This window comes from Misgurnus anguillicaudatus, chromosome 16 (assembly GCF_027580225.2).
Source record: "Misgurnus anguillicaudatus chromosome 16, ASM2758022v2, whole genome shotgun sequence".
NCBI lineage: Eukaryota > Metazoa > Chordata > Actinopteri > Cypriniformes > Cobitidae > Misgurnus > Misgurnus anguillicaudatus.
The window spans coordinates 25,523,836-25,543,284 of record NC_073352.2 but is presented as its reverse complement, the minus strand read 5'-3'; the positions used below and the strand labels follow the sequence as shown (position 1 = coordinate 25,543,284).

The following is a 19,449-nucleotide window of genomic DNA, read 5'->3' as shown; positions in this document are numbered from 1 at the left end:
TATAACAAAATTGAGAACATTGACTGCGACACTCGGAGTGGGCGGGATTTAAGAGTGAGAAATAAACTTTTTCATGCATGCTGGACCAGATTAATTGGAAAAACGTTGGAAACCGATTAAATTTAGCCAGATTAAAATTTTAGTACGTTCATAGGCTATTTTAATATAGTAAATTGTAGTATATTTTAGTAACAACACTTTGTTAATGTATACTTTATTATTCTGTAGTCTACACTGTAAAAAAAATCTGTAGAAATTACAGTATTACTGGGTATTTCTGGCAACTAGCTGTCAGTAACTTACCGTAGATTTTACATATATGTTATTTACTGGCAACATTTTGTTCAAAGTTAAATGAACATGCAACATTTTTAGACTTTATCTTCTACAGTAAGTTACTGGCAACCAGCTGCAAAATTACAGCAAATATTTTACAGTGTACCAAATTGATAAATTGTTTAATTACTGTAGAATACATTAATATCTACATTGTAAAAAAAATTCTGTAAAATGACTGTACTGCTTACTTAAATTTATGTTATTTACTGGCAACAGTTTGTTCAAAGTTACATGGACATTAAACATTAACAAGTCGTTATCTTTTACAGAATAAAACTAAAATAACAGCCTCAAAACATTCTGGGAAACAAAATCTGAAGGAAAAAAACTGAAAAAGGTTATGAAGATTTCTGGTTTCCAGATTGCTTTGCATGAGGCTGTTTATTTTAGTTTTTCTGTAAAGATAAAGACTTGTTAATGTTTAATGTTCATTTCACTTTTAACAGTAAATAACATGGATTTAAATCTACAGTAAGATACTGGCAACCAGGTGCATAAATTTCAGCTATTTTTACAGTAGTAAGATTCATAAACAATTCATTCAAAGATTTTACTATAGCTAATACTTATATTATACAATATTTTTTATGTGGGGACACATGATAGCTCCAACATAACATTATCATATTTTTGAGAAAATACCTAATGTTTCTATAAATCCCTCTATATAAAAATACCATAGTATACTTTAATTTACTATTGTAAACTGTGGTATAATTCCTACTAGGTACAAGATATAAATATTCCAGAGAGACTTTTCCCCAAAAAGAATGTGAAACACATAGCCTATGTTTATATAATTTGACGTTTTTAAAAATATAATTTAATTTGATTTTACAAACCCAAAGCATTATCATGCCATATTCTTAGCAAATTATTACACATCAGATTTTTTAAATATCGTACATCCCTAATTCCTAGATGTACTGTATAATAGTTTTTTAACCATACCATAGTATACTGTAAAAAATGTCTGTAGAAATTACAGTATTACTGGGTATTACTGGCAACTAGCTAACAGTAACTTACTGTAGATTTTACATTTATGTTATTTACTGGCAACAGTTTGTTCAAAGTTAAATGAACATGAAACATTTTCAGTCTTTATCTTCTACAGTAAGTTACTGGCAACCAGCTGCATAGTTGCAGCAATTTTATTATTATTTTACAGTATTTGCTACAATTGATAAATTTTCTAGTAAATACACTACAGTACAATAGTATTACCAGAGTGTAGTAATTACTATACTACAGTATACTACAATTTAGTAAATACTTAAGTATACTATAGTATTGAGCTATAATTATTTAACATAAAAAATATGCTGTACTTTCTGCATATAATTTGATAATGTATACAGCACAGTACTCAGGATATACTGTATGATAATGATTCCTCTTCATTCATGAACTGGTTTCACAGAGACATTAAAATGGCTATATTGTTGTCTACTGCCATCTATTGTTCAACGTCAGGAATTAATAGACAAGCTAGTGTTGAATCACAACACAGACAACATTGTCTGGATCACTTATTTTGTTTCATTGTCTTTTCCCATTTGTGTCCACATTACATAAATGCATCTTTGTTTGAAAAACAAACAATGGGAAAAAACAGTCTCATCACTTTTGGTGAGATTCACAGTGTTGACACGTTCTTTAAATAGACTAAAAGACTAACAATTTCCAATCACCATCGATATATACAATCACAACAGGTTACAAATCACTACAACAAAGGCTTTTATATGTCTGGTATTCAAAAGTAAAAGCAACTTTTTTTTGAAGACTTTATGCCACTTTATCAGCAGTTTAATGAACGGGAATCCCTGGCATTTAAACCGGAACCGACAACACGGCTTTATTGAAACAGTGGGGCTAAAGATGGCAGATGCATGGTGCTGCAGATCTTAAGATATGAAACTCCCAGTTTTGGGATGACTCAGATTTAAATGCTGGGGTTTCCCCATCATCAGACAACTCGTGAAAGGCTTTGAAAATGCATTGTTGCCTTTGACTGAATTTTACCAGACATTTAACAAAGACCTGAATGCATGAACAGTTTTAATAGACAGAGACGTTCTGCTATAGCATATCTTAATTTGTCTAAGGCATTTAAGAACAACAATCAGTTTTTTCAAACCAAAAAACAAGCAGGAATACCAAGAGATTATCAACAATCTGAATTGGCAGTATTTGTAATTCATAGTGGTCTCTTTTTTAAGGCATTTCATAGTCTTTATGCAGTAAACAGAGCTAAACCACATGAGCAACTTTGGGCCAAACAGAATTTTGTGTAGTAAAGTAAAAAGGGTTAATTCTACAAAAACAACGACTTTTGTGGTTTTGACAAACTCGAATCAGGAAAACAACATAGCCTACATTAACTTTAGGAGGCCTCCGACACACATACAGATTTATTTTTAGTCACGGACAAATTGCAGAGTTGATAATCCAATGTTTTATCCTGCCGCCATGAAACTGATTTTTGCAACATCACAGTTTTTATAAACATCACAGATTATTCAACATCATATGATTAAATAGGGTGTGGCACTTTAAATCTAACCTTATATTAGATATTGTATTAGCACCTAATTTAAAGGCTGTCTATAGAATCTGAAGGAAGCTCTCATTATTTACAATAAAATAAAATAACAATGAATACATTCATGTTACAATAATGGATCACACTCCTCATCACAATCAGTGGAGACATATGATTTATGAGATAAGAAATGGAATACATAATAAACCTGATATTTTGTGGAATGAAGACATTTTCCACAGCCAAAAAAATCTATAAAGATCAGAAAAATGTGATCCAAGAGACTATGACTGCCATTATTGTCCATGTTACCATAAAACGAGCCAGCAGAATTCAATCTGCTAGTGACCAATAAACATATAACACAGAGTCAAGCAATACAGCGTAGAAGAGTCCCACACATAATACAAAATGAGTGGGTAGCTGTGAACTCCCTGGAATGTTTACTGTTGAATCAGGAAAACACATTAGAAGAAATAAGAGTAACATTCATCCATACAAAAACATTGACTAAAAAGACCTTTACCATGGTCTAAGTCTTGCAATTTCCCTCTATGAGCCAATCCAGATTGACAGTAGGGTTCACCCCATCTTGATCCATTGATCTAAAGGCTGACTGTTAAGTTTTTGCTGTTTCTTTAGTCTCCCAGGCCATTCTGTGAACCCTTTAGGTAAAGCTCATCTTGGGAAATTTGCCCATCGTAGCTCTCTGTGTATAAACTTCCACAGCTGCTGCTTCCACTGCCGCCGTTGCCCAAGAAAGTGCCTACAGCCCGGCCCTGCCGCGCGTGACCCACTGCATCACTGAAGACTTTATTTATCTGCTCCTCAGACGGCATCCACCAGTCAGGATTAGAAGCACAGTGCATCCGGATAAACTCTAAGAGATGGGATTGCAGAGGGAAAGAGGCGGATGAGGGAGAATATTTAACTCAACGCACAAACACAAGGACATACTGTAGGCAAAAATAATTGTGACCTTAGACCACAAAACCAGTCATAAGGGTAATTAAAAAAAATTGAGATTCATACACCATAAAGGCGTAATAAATAAGCTTTCCATTGATGTATGGTTTGTTGGGATAGGACAATATTTGAGCAGGGTACATAAAAGAAAAATCGATAATTTTGACCAATAGAATGTATTGTTGACTATTGCTACAAATATACCTGAGCTACTTAAGACTTAAGTTTTGTGGACACAATTTAAGGTGATGATAAGTTATCTAAATATTACACTAAAAGTATTTAAAATAAAACTTGAAGAAACACAAAAGCAAAATTGTCTTTATTTTAATGTCTTTATTGTCGTTTTTGTAAAGCGATGAGATAAATAGCAGGCATGTTTCAGTCTCAGACATCTCAAACTGTGCTCAGATTTGCCAAGGCATCAAAGTCAGAAATTTAAATATGAATTCAACCCAAAAGACTAAATTAGTGATCTTTGCTATCCAGTAGTGAGGTGTATGCCAAAAGTCTCATTTTAATTTCTCCAAATACATTTCAAGGATTGAAAGTTAATATTTAAAGGGCTAGTTCACACAAAAATGAAAATTCTTTCATAATTTACCCACTTTCATGTTGTTATGAAGTACAAACCTGTATAACTTTCTTTGTTCTGATGAACACAAAGGAAGATATTTTGAGGAATGTTTGTAACCAAAACGATCAGAGACCCCATTGACATCCATAAGAATACTATGTAGGTCAATGGGGCTTTTGATTGGTTTGTTACAAACATTCCTCAGCATATCTTCCTTTGTGTTCATCAGAACAAAGAAAGTTATACAGGTTTGTAACAAAATGAGAGGGAGTAAATTATGACAGAATTTTCATTTTTGGGTGAACTATCCCTTTAACCCTCATAAGCCCCTATTTTCCTGTATGCGTTATTGTTCCTTGGGGACAAAAATGACCCCAGAAATGAAAAGAGTGATTAGAAAAAATATATACATTTTTAATGATACAAATACTGTAATATATTATTTTTTTGTTTACTTCCCATCTATACATTAATGCTGTGTTTTGGGAGATATGAAGTACTTTTGTACCTGTTTACCAATAAATTCCTCAACTACACCATTAGCTTGCATGTAAAATATCAAATGTTTATGAAAAATTCACATAAATTATCTAAATTTGATTTAAATTGTTTTTAGATATTGATCTAGATGTTATGTGTTGAATTTGGCTATCTGCTGGTTAGAAAAAAAAACATTAAATAATTACAGTTTAGGAAATAAATCATTTCGACCAGCAGATACCCATTGAGACCCATTCATTTTACTGGATCTGGCCAACTTCTCAACATCACCACTTTAGTGATACATTTTATGTATATATAAACATTAGAAAGGACATTATTATATATTATTTCAAAGAATATAATTTTTTGTAGTTTTTGATGCATTTTGAAATGTCTGTTTTTACAAAATGCCACAAAAACTTTTTCACTGAATATAAGTGTGTGTGTGTGTGCGTGTTTGTGACTTTGTCTTTCTGTGTGTGTGTCTGTGTCTTTATTTGTGTGTAAGTTTTACTGTGTATTTGTGTGTGTGTGTGTGTGTGTGTGTGTGAGAGAGAGAGTCTGTGTTTGTGCATGGGTATGTGCGTGCGCGCGCGCGCATGGGTGTGTTTGCGCACACCTTCCTGTGTAAGCATTTTACATTTTTGTTTTGCATCTGTGGCTGTTTTTTGCAAAATTCTGTAAAAAATGCTCTCTGTGGCAGTCATAGCTTTGTGTGGTTGTGTGTGTGTGTGTGTGTGTGATTGAGCATGTCTTTTCAACGTTGCATTTGTGCTCTAGTACCAGGCCTACCTTTCTGTGTTAAAGTTTTCAGATTTATTCTGGATGCATTGATTTTTTTTACAAATATAAAGAAAAAAAAGTTTTTTTTTCATTTCCCATTCATTTAAATTGGGGTCATTTTACCCCCCAAAGGGACTATTTAGGTAAAAAATTTTACACCTCTTTAGAATGACCGAATCAAGCCCAGTTATTTATATGAATCTTGACAGATAATCTGGAAAAGTCACAAAATCTTATTTAACTGAGATGAAGGGAACCATGTTTTTAAACTAAAGAAAACTGGCTTGGGGGTAGGATTGACCCCAAAGGTCTTATTAGGTTCAAACAAGACACATAACTCCTGATAATTTTAAAATCTAGATTTAGTCTGATACCTCTAAGACAGGTTACTTTGACGGGATTCAGGGGTCGTCTTTCCGGTCCTGTTTCTCCGGTGTGTACCGATCGTTTCCTCTTCCCTAACCCACATGAGTATTTCAGCTCATCTGTCGTGAACACAAACCGGATTAGGTAACGCAGCAGCCGTCGGCCATCTTTTTTCGAGGAATTGACTGCCTCGTCCCACTGCTTATTGGTGATAAACAGAGGGTAGTTCCCCAGAAGCTGCTTATTGCCCTATTTAAAAAAGACAGATTATAAAACCATAGATTTAAGCATTTTAAAGTCTTTAATCACGCTGTAATGTGACAATACTTGAAAAGATATATATTCATTGCACTAAATATTATGCTTTAAAATCCAGCAAATCCCTTCAAATATATACATATCAGTGAATTGAAACCATATAACAAAGATTATAATAGTTTTATGTAACACTGTGTGAAAGCGATATTTTCAGATCCCCAGATTAGGCCTTAATTTGAATGACAGTTTCACTTCATGTTCCATTGATAGATTTTAGCATAAACCGTCATCTTTGTGGTTTTAGCAGCACTTAAACCATTGTGTCAGGCTCTTATATCTTACCTCTGTTAGCTGTTCATCAGGTTGGGGTTGCGTGAACTGGTTGTAGTGCTGAAGAACAGTTTTAAAGAAATCCAGAACATTCTGGCAAGGAGCTGTTGCAAAAAAAGGCAAAATCAACTATTGTTGATTGGAGAAATAGTACCTTTATTGCACAGTGGAAGTGAAATGTTTTAACACTAATAAATGGATAATTCACCCACAAATGAATATTCGGTCATCATTTATCCTCATGTTGTATTTCTTTGTTTTGATTGACACAAAGGAAGATATTTTGAGGAATGTTTGTAATTAAACCGATGACAGACTTTTGATTTTTGGGTGAACTATCCATTTAAAGTATTTTCTTTCCACTAAATAAAATGTTTAAAGCTATTGACACTTTCATTTTTCTTAACTTTTATGGACGTATTTGTGCTGCTGACTTACTATTATTAATATTTTATATTAAGCAAAAGGCATTTTATTCTACAAAAAGGTGGTTTCCCCACATAGCGGCTCACATGTTGGGGGTCGCGTGATTTTATTCTGGTAACCACCTAATATTGAGCACTTTCAGTCACAGACTACAGTATTAAAAGGTCACAAACAGGGTATTTCTACAATGGCATCACTAACCAAACTTTGGTTTTGAATGCTACATACAGACGTTCTCGTAACACTGTACTTGAGGGGGTGTTCATTAGACTGACACCTTCATAATTATGACATGATATGTGCCATGAGCATGAAGGAGATTTTATGCACTTTTTGACAACTGTCATTAAGTGTCATTTGTTCAATTATGTCATTTTTAATCCAAAGATGACAATGTTTGAGATGTCTTTGTTATGACAATGTTTGAGATGTCTTTGTTATGACAACTTGACATTACCAACACAACAATAACTGACCACTTTTTACCAGTGATACAAATTGAATTTGTCAATAAAATGTCATTAAGTGTTAATACTCTGTCAAATAGTTTTATAACAGCATCATGAATATTTTTCTTGACCTCAACTACAGTGGTAAAAATATAATCTGTCATTGATTTAAATGTCATTAAGTGTTATTACTCTGTCAAATAGTTTTATAACATGAATATTGTTCAGTTCATAATGTTTTTTTAAGTTTCCTTCATGTGAAGGAATAAGAAATAAATAAAATCAATAATCCAATAATAATAATAATTAAAATTGATAAAATTATATTTTATTGCATTTGGAGACCGATTCCCCTAAAATTAAAAGAAAACAGTACAATAATGGGTTAAGACATGCACTGTTGGGTCAAAATCACTGCAAAAACAGGTAATTACATTAAATTAATAAATTAAATTAACTAAATGTTTTGTTCGTTTTTCTCTTCTATGTCAGACAATTTCAGAGCGCTCTGTGTAAGGAAGAACAAGTTCTGTTAGTTGTCAGTTTTTAATGTATTCTGCACATACATAAAGTTAAGTATAATCTTTTGATGTAGGTATTTAAAATCATTTGACATAGTATTAACACTTAATGACATTTAAATGACAGTTTAATGTAAGGTTAATCCATACAGCTAGTTTCTTAAGTTTGATAATTATTCTGCTATGTCATGTTTATGACAGATTTATGACAAGTTATGATGTATTGGTTTATGTCAAGTTGTCATGACAAAGACATTTAAAACAATGTCATCTTTGCGTTAAAAATGACATAATCGAACAAATGACACTTAATGACAATTGTCATAAACGGACATAAAATCTCCTCAGTTTTATGAACACCCCCTTTAGTAAAGTATTACCGACATCGGTGTCAAAAAAGTCAGCAAAATAAAGATTTAAAAAAATGGCACTAAATAGCACTAAAATTGGTTCATTATAGGAGAACCACTTTAAGTGCTATATAGCACCTATCTTTAAATGGTGCTAAGTGGTGCTATAGCACCTTTAAATATAGGTGCTATATAGTATTTCAAGTTGTTCCCCTATGATATAAGCCAATGGACCACTTTCAGTTCTATTAGCACCGTATATATTACTCAGTAGATCTTCAAATCATAGCTAACATGTTTTGAAAAATCATTTTTATATTCAATGTAAACATGAAATACGTTGGTTCCCTTTAAATTAGTACTGAAATCATCACATGTTGCCTCCAAAGTGTAAATAAATTGAATACCTGGTATGCTGTCAAGTTTGTGTCTCAGTTCCTCATTTTCCTGCTGTAGACTCAGAACCTCCTGTTCCAGCTCCATACAGCGTGGACAACAACTTTCCTCCTCTTCATCTTCCTCGGGCAGTGTGGATGAGGGGTGTCCGTATGACTCTGATGGAGATGGTGATGCCCAGCCACCTAAATTCTGGCGGGGGGAGCCTGACGCTACTGGTTCAGCATCCACCGGACGACACCGCTCGCTGTCTGATGACTGGGGTCCAGACAGCAGGTAGCTCTGAAGCGACTCTGTGAAAATTCGTAGGAACGCTGACGTCTGCTGTTGGTTCCATTGGTTCCTATGTTGCGTCTCCTCACCCGTGTTCTCCAGGGACGACTCCTCTGATCTGGGCTTGACACTGGGTCTGTCTCCTGTAGACAGGCAGCTATCTTCTTGTTTGATAAGAGTGGAGATGGAGGAGGATGGAGGGGCGAGGGAAGGTTGGGGCTCTATGAGGCGTCCGTTACTGTTGAGAAGACCGAGAACTCGACTGCACTGCTGAGCAAAAGCATCCAGTATCATTCGGTTTTCTGTGAGGGGAAATCAAACAAACAGAAGATTGATGTTATTGGATAGAATTCGTTTTCGTATTAAAGGATTAGTACACTTTCCTAAAAAAATCCAGATAATTTACTCACCACCATGTCATTCAAAATGTTGATTTCTTTCTTTGTTCAGTCGAGAAGAAATTATGTTTTTTGAGGAAAACATTCTAGGATTGTTCTCATTTTAATGGACTTTAATGGACCCCAACACTTAACAGTTTTAATGCAGTTTAAAATTGCAGTTTCAGAAGACTCTAAATGATCTCAAACGAGGCATAAGGGTCTTATCTGGCAAAATGATTGTAATTTTTGGCAAGAAAAATAAAAAATATGCACTTTTAAACCACAACTTCTCTTCTTCCTCCGGCTGTGTGACGACGAGCCAGCGGGACCTCACCTAATTGCGTAATGACGTGGAAAGGTCACGTGTTACATATATGAAACGCACATTTGCGGACCATTTTAAACAATAACAAAGACACAAAGACATTAACTAGTATCATTCAACATACAACAACGTTGAGCGGTCCTCTTTCTCCACACTTGTAAACACTGGGGTGTAGTTTCAATACGTCATCCGTGACCTCTTGACGTGATGATGTATTACGTGAGGTCATGCTGGCGCGTCACAGGACCGGAGGAAGACAAGAAGTTGAAGATTAAAAGTGCATTTTTTTCCTTGCAAAAAATGACAATCGTTTTGCTAGATAAGACCCTTAAGCCTCGTTTGAGATAGTTTAGAAATTGCTATTTTAAACTGCATTAAAACTGTTAAGTATATTGGGGTTCATTAAAGTCCATTAAAATGAGAAAAATACTAAATGTTTTCCTCAAAAAACATAATTTCTTCTCAACTGAACACAGAAAGACATCAACATTTTGGAAGACGTGGTGGTGAGTAAATTATCTGGATTTTTTTTAAAGAAAATGGACTAATCACTTAACAATGCCCATTATTTGGAGACATGTACTGGCGTTGTCTAATATAACCCTTTGTTTTTTACAATAAAGTAGGTAGAAAATTAAAAAGTAAACAAAGCAATAAGCAGCATAATAATGGCAATTACCTCAGCGTTTGAATTAAGGGGGGCTGGGGTGGTAACCGACCCCCTATAAGGATCGAGGGACCCCCTATAAAGCACAAGGGGTCACCCCCGGCTTAGCTAGGGGACCCCCTTTATTTCTTTGACACAATTCGAACATTGAGTGACCCAGTCTTTGAAATCTCTCTCTCAGGACTGTTTTCGTGATTGACTGTTTTCTACATAAAATCTCCTACATAATGTAAAGAAGAAAATTCTGTGAAAATACAACCTTGACATCTTTAACATTGACTGAGAAAGGTCACGCCAAAGATTGAAATCAATGTGAATTCATTGAATGAGATCATATATTGATGCTCCAAAACTCATCATTAGATTATAAGATTTAGGCCTGGATTACACAGACAGGGTTACAAACATTATTGAGTAATTTACTAAGCAACACAAATAGTTTTCCTTTAAACCACATAAAGATTTCAGACTATTAGAAATACTAACTGTTAGAAATATCATACATACTATTAGAAATATAAACTGTCTTTAGTTTTTTCTTGCTTCCTCTTGCCATTTTTTTCCTGAAAATCAGCAGCTTGGTCCTCCAAGATTTAGGGGACAGACCCAGGAGACCGTGCATCTGCCACACATACTGTAATAATACCTCATTTACATCCTGTCACTGTTCCAATAAACACTATTAATATCTTCCAAATGCTTCAAAATGAAAAAAAAAGAAGCAAAAAGATAAAAAAATCACTGACTGACCAAGCAATCATCCCTCCATCTAATTACTCTCTCTCACCACAGCGTTCTGGCCGCGCCCAAATGCAGATTATTCTGCGTCTCCCGGAAGATGATTATAAATTTGCCACCCTCAAACAAAGACACAGGGCAGACAATTATCAGCTCAGGCAGTTGCTGTGGCACCCGTATGACTGGCGGCCGTGAATATCTGCTGTCGCCAAAGATGTGTCTATCAGGCTTAAGCAGATGTGGCCATTTATTAACATGCGCAGTGTTGCTGTTTGCCCCCAGCAAGACAGATTTGATATTTATCTGATATCTATCTTTCCCTCTCTCTCTCTCTCCTCCTTTCTTCCTTGGTTTCCTCTTTTTCCTCTCTCCTTCCTTCCTTCCCTCCCTCCTATTTTTCTCCGTATGCCACGCCGAGTGAGCCTCATGAAATTTCATTAAATACAACATGTGCCGCAGAGCCAAATTTATGAGCCACATTTGTTTTAATCACAGTCCCTTTGGAGGGGCTTTTAAATGCAATTTGGATTATTGCACTGATCTCAGAGCTGCATCCTTGCGTTTTCCAGAGATAGAAAGATGAAACCATTAGTACTTCAGTAATTGCCCCCCAAGTCAACCATGCATTCTTTTTTTAATGAATATTCAATAATATACCAAAAGGGCTCTGTGTGAAATTGGAAGGCACTGTTTACAAACAGACATCAGGATACCTTTTGTTGGAAAGATTTAGTGTCTCAGACTAATTTTTGATTAATTAAATTAATAGTTAGCAAACAGCTTGGAGCCCGCAAGCTGTACAGGTGAATGTCAAAAAATCTTGTCAAATTATAAACATGCCAAGACATAAAATAATCAATTGACCTGAAATAATCCCAAAGCACTAAGGTAAAATTTTTTGTTAGTAGTAGTAGTAACCCAGCAAACCGGCTGTTACAGACCCGATATAGTCTGGCTATTAGTAACCCACTTCTAACCAAAATAAAATTGGAATTTGGTTACATGTTGTTTTTGCCAAAATAACATGCGAGATGTATGATATCCCATCATGTAAGCAAAGTCAACAGCGATTACATTACATTCATTTAATTCACTTTTGGGCTATGGTTAGACGTTTATTAAAGTTTCACTGACAGCCCACATTTTGCCTTGTTTTAGTCTAGACGTCTAGGCTGGATGGCTATTAGATGTCTTTAGAATGCAAAATTGCTTGTCGGGAAGTGACAGTACAGTAGTTAGTGGTTTTGCAGTTAGTTTGTTGACACTCTTGTATGAAAATGACTCAACCTCTTAAGATGACAAGGATCAAGGCTTTGTTGAATGAAATAAACTCTGACAAACTCTTGATAAACAATGACCACTGAAGTTGACAAGTTTGGTTAAAACATTTAGTTGGTGGGGATGACAGTTTTTGCGAGTGTTACAGTGTTACTGTAGGGACAACAACACAGCAAGTACATAGATCTGAATAAAAGATCTTAGGATTTTCCTTATTAAGCCACTTTTATGATTTTCTTGTAAAATTCAATGTTAGCCTCATTACTGATACACTCTAAAAATGCCACTAAATAGCACTGAAAGTGTTTTTTTGGCTTGTAATCATGGGGGACCACTTTATAGGTACAACCTATTTTTGTCAAATGATGTTATATAGAACCATATGTGGTGCTAGTACTTTTAAAGATAGGTGCTAAATAGCACTAAAAGTGGTTCCCCTAGGATTACAAGCCAATAAAACACTTTCAGTGCTATTTAGCACCATTTCTGAAGCAAAAAACTAAATTTTCTTCTTTAGCAATCTGTATATTAAACTGTTCTTTTCAGACGTGTAGGTGGAATGAGATGCTTATTAGCAAACATAGAGTCAGAGTTTATTACACAAACATCTCAAATCTTTATGGTTATCCTGATATAGTCTTGTTTACATGGTTAAATTACCAAATCAGAAAAACAGTTGGATGTGCTGAGACCTTGTTGTTTTAAAGATATAAAAGTGTGCTGATGTTTTTTGAAAGACTTATCTTAAATTGGAGAACTCTTTGTGGTGTCACTGTGTCAAATAAAATCCCTGCAATCCTTATAACATTTTACTCTTTTATCAGTGTTTATAATTGTCTGTGACAATCTAGATTATTTTATCTCCATGTGAAACAATACTCCCATAAAATTATAATAATAAGCCTATAAGACGTTTAGTTTCTCAGTTGCAATTAAATGCACATAATTTATGTAACTGTTGTTGTTGTTTTTAATCAAAGTAAAAAAAATTGTGAAATTACTGTAAACATGTCTAGATCAATCTGCTAGAATGATTGAATGAGTCGCATCATTTGGGCGTGGGCCTCCAAATTATATTTTCGTCTAATAATGAAAATAAAAGCTAAAACACACACAAATAGAAATTTTATTTAAAAATGCCAAGTTGTTAAAACGGGACTTTTTCTACTTAAGCTTCGTGGTGAATTCACAACTTTCCAAGTTAAACTTGTGCAGTTACCTGAGCTTATTCCATAAGTGCAGTCCGGAGATTGATGGCGACCCGGCGGGTATCTGCTGGACTCCTGGCCGGCGACTCTTCTCTGGCTGCCAAATGATGCTGATACCGCTGCTGTGGCGCTGCCCGCTGATGATGCCGCGCTGGATGTCGCGACTCTGCTGGCGGGCCTGATCTCGCATGGGAGACGGTGCTGATGACTGCTGCTGATAGACAGGGAGGTTTGCTGAAGCGGCATGCGCTGTGAATACTGCTGCTGCTGATGTTGACTGAGGTGATGGTCTCCAAGCTGCGGGATGTCCACCATTGTGGGTCTGTCATATCTCGCCCTCCCCGCCGTGCGTTTGCTCGGGAAGGTCTTGAGAGAGCTGTACGGGCTCCGCTGCTGCTGCTGTCTACAGATTTTGGGCGCGGAGAGACCCTCGTCTGCCGGGAGCATCTCCTCGTCCATCTCCTCTCCTCTACTGGACTTTCTCACGTCGCTTCAGGTGTCTGTCTGTCCGGTCTGGTTAAATCAGTTATCCCCGTGTCTTGCCGCCTTGCTCCGTGTCTCAAACACTTGTAACTCAGTGTGAGATAGTCAGAGGGTGGGTGACTTTACAGACAAGTCATTGCTCCAATCCCCTGGCGGTAACGGCACGCGCTGGCTACATTCTACCAACAGGGGAATACCGGCGGCGAAGGCGCGCGCTCGCGGCGAGCGTGTGGCTTCTTCTCTCATCCGTGGGAGTGTCAGATGAGGTGTGCGCGATCCCTCCATGTTTTCTTGCATGGCCATGTTTCTTCGTGTTTGTTTATCTCTGGTTATCCTGAGGTGGAAATACAGAAATGGATAAAAGTATATACTTGACCGAGCCAAAAGGAAGTAGATGCAGAAATAGCCTATTTTTATCATAGTAAACTATAAGCTATATTGAATAGGCTTTATAGTAGCCTAATTACACGTTGTTAAATAGGCCTACTATAGTATTCTGTAATACTAACTTGTTAACCCACCAATTGTTAGGCATAATGTATTTAACGAAATGTTCAAAACAGTTTACAGTAAATTCCCATGCATGTGGAAAACTGTCGGCTATAATGTTAGTGTCAGAGCTCCACATTCACAGTGTTAGACATACAAAACATAAAACAACAAACATAGAAAAAATAGGCGGCTGCAATACTAAAATGTACTAAACTATAATTATTAAACCAAGACATAAAACCGATGTAGTAAGTTTACCATCGATTATTTTCTTCATCATGACAACCTTTTTCTCCCTTATTTATTAAGAAATTACTAATTCAACCATTTTCAGATGTATTCATTCGTAGCTAACAATGTACCTGTAAGCGCACAAGCCAGTGGTGCGCTCGCTTTACAAAAAGCAAAAGGGCCAGAAGAGGGCGCCATCATAACACGAATTTGACAGAAGCCATTTGTTACTGATTTTTAATTTCTTAACTGACTGATATAACACACTATCCGAACGTGAAAACCACATTTTAGGCTGATTCATTTTTAATGCCTTATTAAAATACAATAAATCAGTTTAATCAAATTGGAAAACGGAAATTAAAAAGTAAAAAAGCACAAGCAGGCCAAATTAGAAAATAAGCATTTCTTGCAGATGTTTAATTTGTATGATTAGTTAAAGAGCAACAGTCAGATGAGGATAAAATATTGCTGCCCATCTTGCGTCCCCCGGGCAACAGACGTGATGTGACCACCAACATGAATGCGCACGTCCAGCCAGACAACAGCGTGCGCGCCATAGAAACGGGGCTGAGCGTCTATAGACGTGCAGCACATTTGAGAAGTGCACTCAGAGCAGATGCACGAGCTCTGTGGTCAGTCAATACATCACCAGTCGCGAACTCACAACTTATGAGTTTTTACCTTTTTCCGACAAGTGTAACAATTTAAACCTAGTAATGTTTATTTTTTTTTACAAATAACATTTATCAAAAACATTTAATACGAGACTAAAATGTCAGAGCGGATAAACTGCGGATAGCCTACATTCTTGGAGTTTTGGAAGTGACACTTTAAGTTTAGACCTGCACTGGATGACTCATTCATCTCATTTTTGGACTTCACATATCGGATTTGGACATCAATATTTGGATTTAACTCAGATCTCGTTTATCATGACTGAATTAAATCGTATGTGTTAATGGATTACTTTTCCACATCCCTGCTACATCGGTTAAAGCTTGTCTAAGTTTTAGGAGCGCACTTTGTTTTAAGATCTGGCCATCCCATCTGCAGCATCTCGCCGGTATGGTGCGCTTATTGAACTGCCTCTTATTGGGGTATCTGACGTGGAATCTGCAGATATCTGATGCCCGGGGTGAGTACTGCCACGGCTGGCTGGACACCAGTGGGAATTACCACGATGGTTTTCAGTGTCCGGAGGATTTTGATACTTTGGATGCGACTGTATGCTGTGGGAGCTGCGCGCTGCGCTACTGCTGCGCGGCCGTGGATGCGCGCCTGGATCAGGGAACGTGCACGAATGACAGAGAAGTGGAGAATAACACTCAATATGCTGCCCGTAAGACACAACATTTTAACTCATGTTTACAGGACCAATTAGTAATAAAAATTTAATTAAAAAATCAAAGATGCTAAATAAACAGCTTAGTTTAGTTGATGTTTATGATATGAGTAAGCTGTATAGCCTAAAGTAAGAAAATACGTTGTTCCTGATAATCTGTCAGAGGGATTTTTGGCAAACATTTCTTTTTTTGAAAACATTAATATGCATTCCTATTGTCATTATTTGTAAAACTGAAACACAAAGAGCAATATATAATATAACACAGTACACACTGTAATCTGTTTATCAGTAAATAGGCTGCTTGTGTAGTGCACAACTGGGCAACATTAAATTATATTAAATTAAACCATAATGACTACGGACTGAATTACTTTTAATGACATTATAGCCAAATAATAGTACAGCATGTCACAATAGGATTATGTTTAATGGGACCGTTTTTTAAGGTCTTGAAAGAGAATAGTGCACAAAATGTTTTATTTAGGCTATCTACAAACAGTCTGGATTTAAGAATATCAAATTTCAGTCGCACCTGTTTAGATGCCTGACAGATTTACTTCAGCCGAATACACATTCCTTAAGAGAAAACAGATTAGACTATGTTGAATTCATTTAAATCTTAATATTTATGCTAATTAGCAACACCAAACATTGTTTTTACTGTCTCATAGACTACTATTAATTGTTTCAATGGTCACTATCTGCTGTGTGTTTACCATCATTTCACAAAATATCTTCTTTTGTGTTCATACAGGTTTAAAACAACATGAGGATGAGTAAATGATGACAGAATTTTCATTTTGAAGTGAATTATCCCTTTCCAAAGCAAAACGTTTCTAAACAAATTCCACAATCATTTTGCGTATCACATAATTTATTTTTCATTCTCCTTTGAAACATCTTATTACATTATTCATTAAATGTAATATATAAGCCAAATTTTTTTGGCCCTGAAATAATTTATTTGCTGGTCACCTGATCACCTGCCCTAACAATAACATAACTACATCATCTAGTTTCTCTGCCAAAATATGTTTTAACTATCTGAAGCTGCCACCATTCAAAAGATTTAAGTCTCAACACTGTCAGTAAAAACATGGCCCCAAGCAGTCACCCTTTAAAATCTAATTATGTCCCATTAAGTACAAATATGTATACATTTGGTATACAATATGTACCTCTGAGGTACAAATATCAACTCTTTAGGTGCAAAGGTGTGTTTTTAAATCGGGTACCACATAGGGACCATATTTAGTCAGTGAAGAAAACAGCAAATAGTGTTTCCTGTTAAAGTGCATTAATTATGTAAAAAATCCTAATTTAGGTATAAAAAAATGTAATCCTGATACATGTAGGCTTACTGCAACCTAATAAAAATAATCTGCATAAGAAAAAATAGCCACTTTTTATTTTAGCTTTAACATTACTAAATGTTATGTTCTTGGTGTATTTGAATACATATTGACTAATATCTGACAATCCTTTTATTGCAGTAACTATAAAAGCATCAATCATATTATCAATTTAAAGAGAAATGTTGCAAAATTAATTTAGCCACTATAAGTAGCCTCACATTACATGCTTTACATTTTCTCAAGTGTTTCTAACCACACTTCTCTTTGACAGAGCCCATCTATGTGCCCTTTCTAATGGTGGGCTCCATCTTTGTGGCGTTCGTAGTTGTCGGTTCCCTGGTGGCCGTGTATTGCTGCACATGCCTGCGACCCAAACAGCCCACTCAGCAGCCAATCCGCTTCTCGCTCCGCAGTCAGGGCGAAACCATTCCCATGATCCTCACCACGGCCCCGCCCAGCCTACGGACACCATCGCGGCAGTCCAGCACAGCCACCACTAGCTCCAGTTCAGTGGGGTGCGGGAGCTCCGTCCGTCGTTTCTCCCTGGGCCGGGTCGATGCGCTGGGGCAGTGTTCTCAGCAGCAACAGCTCCTGGTGGTCTCATCTTCCTCAGCCTCGACTCCAGTATCGGTGGCTCCGACCCAACCCCTGCTTCCCCCACCCCCTCCGCCACCCTACAACTCCCAACAGGGCATGCAGGGCAATAACTCTCTCCAGCACCCACACAGTCACGGTCAGTTGCACCTGCACCACCAGAGCCTACACCCAGCGCAGAGCTCAGGGTATCTCCTGTCCCAACAGTACTTCTTTCCTCTGTCTCAGGAACCTTTTACTGGGAACAAGAGCTTTGCTGACTTCGGCCAGAGCTGACCTGGGGCTGGTTGGTGCTTAAAAATGGAGGTAGACACCAAAGAGCCAGTCGTGCACAATGGTGTTGTTGTAGACTCGTATTACAGGCCATAATACATCTTTCAGCAAGCAAGATTGGCACTTGTGAGACTGCATCTGGAATTTAAGAGAGTGGTGTGGGTGCGTATGATAGTGGAGCACAAGGTGTGGATTTACAGGAGAGCAAATAATGAATCTGACAGACATACAAGTCCTGGATGCCTACTTCAAAGCACCTATGCCTACTATTCATCATATTTCTTATGCACTTTTGATCTGTGTACATGATAAAGACTTCTTATGTTGAGAAATACTGGTCTTATGTGACTTGCTGGAGCATCAATACACAATAAAGAATAGTAAACTTGACAATCTCAGCCCCATTTTAGGGGTAGGGCACAGAAATAGTGCCATATATAAATGGGGAATTTCTAGGAATACTTGTTTGTATTTTCTCATAGATTGGGACAAAGATTATTTTGAAAGAACACGGAACGCAGAACGTCCTTGTTGTTTATTGAACATCTACAGTGAGCCACTTCACATTCTGTACATAACTTCAAATGAATTACATGCACAGCTATCGCTATAAGTGTTTCGATATTAAATGTTTGAGGAACAAAGCTTGTTTAAATTTTGTGTAACAATTTGAAAGCCATTATTGACTCAGTTTCAGATTACATTGGTTAAAGAGTTTGTATTTGTTATATTTGATGGGCGAAGTTTTGTAAAGGGCTGTGTGTTTATAAATGTTGGAATTACATCATGTGGGCCAGAGGAGACCTTTAACTAAGTATTAAATTCTCTAACCAACAGTGTTTTCAAGGTAAATTAAACCTATTTTTATCTTTCACATTTGGTTCTTTTGTATAATTACTCCATTACAACAACAGTTTTTGGTGTATTAAAGAATGAAAAAGTATATTTGTGGCAGATTAAAACATTTAAATCACTTGACTTAGGCCTAAAAAGTAAATGTTAAACCAATTAA

The 19,449-nt window shown here is 36.4% G+C and overlaps 2 protein-coding genes across 2 annotated transcripts; one reads left to right on the top strand and one right to left on the bottom strand.

The window, feature by feature from the left end:
* Window positions 1–1,506: 1,506 nt before the first annotated feature.
* On the bottom strand, window positions 1,507–14,619 carry LOC129422816 (BEN domain-containing protein 4). Its single transcript, XM_055178952.2, has 5 exons — window positions 13,673–14,619; window positions 8,804–9,367; window positions 6,663–6,754; window positions 6,071–6,311; window positions 1,507–3,767 (listed from the first exon to the last, which is right to left on the bottom strand). Exons 1-5 carry the CDS (start codon window positions 14,118–14,120, stop codon window positions 3,526–3,528), a joined length of 1,587 nt encoding a protein of 528 aa, XP_055034927.1. The 5' UTR covers window positions 14,121–14,619; the 3' UTR covers window positions 1,507–3,525.
* Window positions 14,620–14,913: 294 nt separating this feature from the next.
* Window positions 14,914–19,449, top strand: shisa3 (shisa family member 3). The gene is made up of 2 exons (XM_055179115.2): window positions 14,914–16,209; window positions 17,842–19,449. The coding sequence occupies exons 1-2, from the start codon at window positions 15,936–15,938 to the stop codon at window positions 18,438–18,440; spliced, it is 873 nt and encodes a 290-aa protein (XP_055035090.2). The 5' UTR covers window positions 14,914–15,935; the 3' UTR covers window positions 18,441–19,449.

Coding starts and splice junctions, on each gene's coding strand:
- LOC129422816 (XM_055178952.2), bottom strand. CDS start 14,120: ATGGACGAGGAGATGCTCCCGGCAGACGAGGGTCTCTCCGCGCCCAAA. Junction 6,755..8,803: donor CAAACTTGACAGCATACCAG/GTATTCAATTTA, acceptor TTTTTGCAACAG/CTCCTTGCCAGAATGTTCTG. Junction 6,312..6,662: donor CTGATGAACAGCTAACAGAG/GTAAGATATAAG, acceptor TTTTTTAAATAG/GGCAATAAGCAGCTTCTGGG.
- shisa3 (XM_055179115.2), top strand. CDS start 15,936: ATGGTGCGCTTATTGAACTGCCTCTTATTGGGGTATCTGACGTGGAAT. Junction 16,210..17,841: donor TAACACTCAATATGCTGCCC/GTAAGACACAAC, acceptor TCTCTTTGACAG/AGCCCATCTATGTGCCCTTT.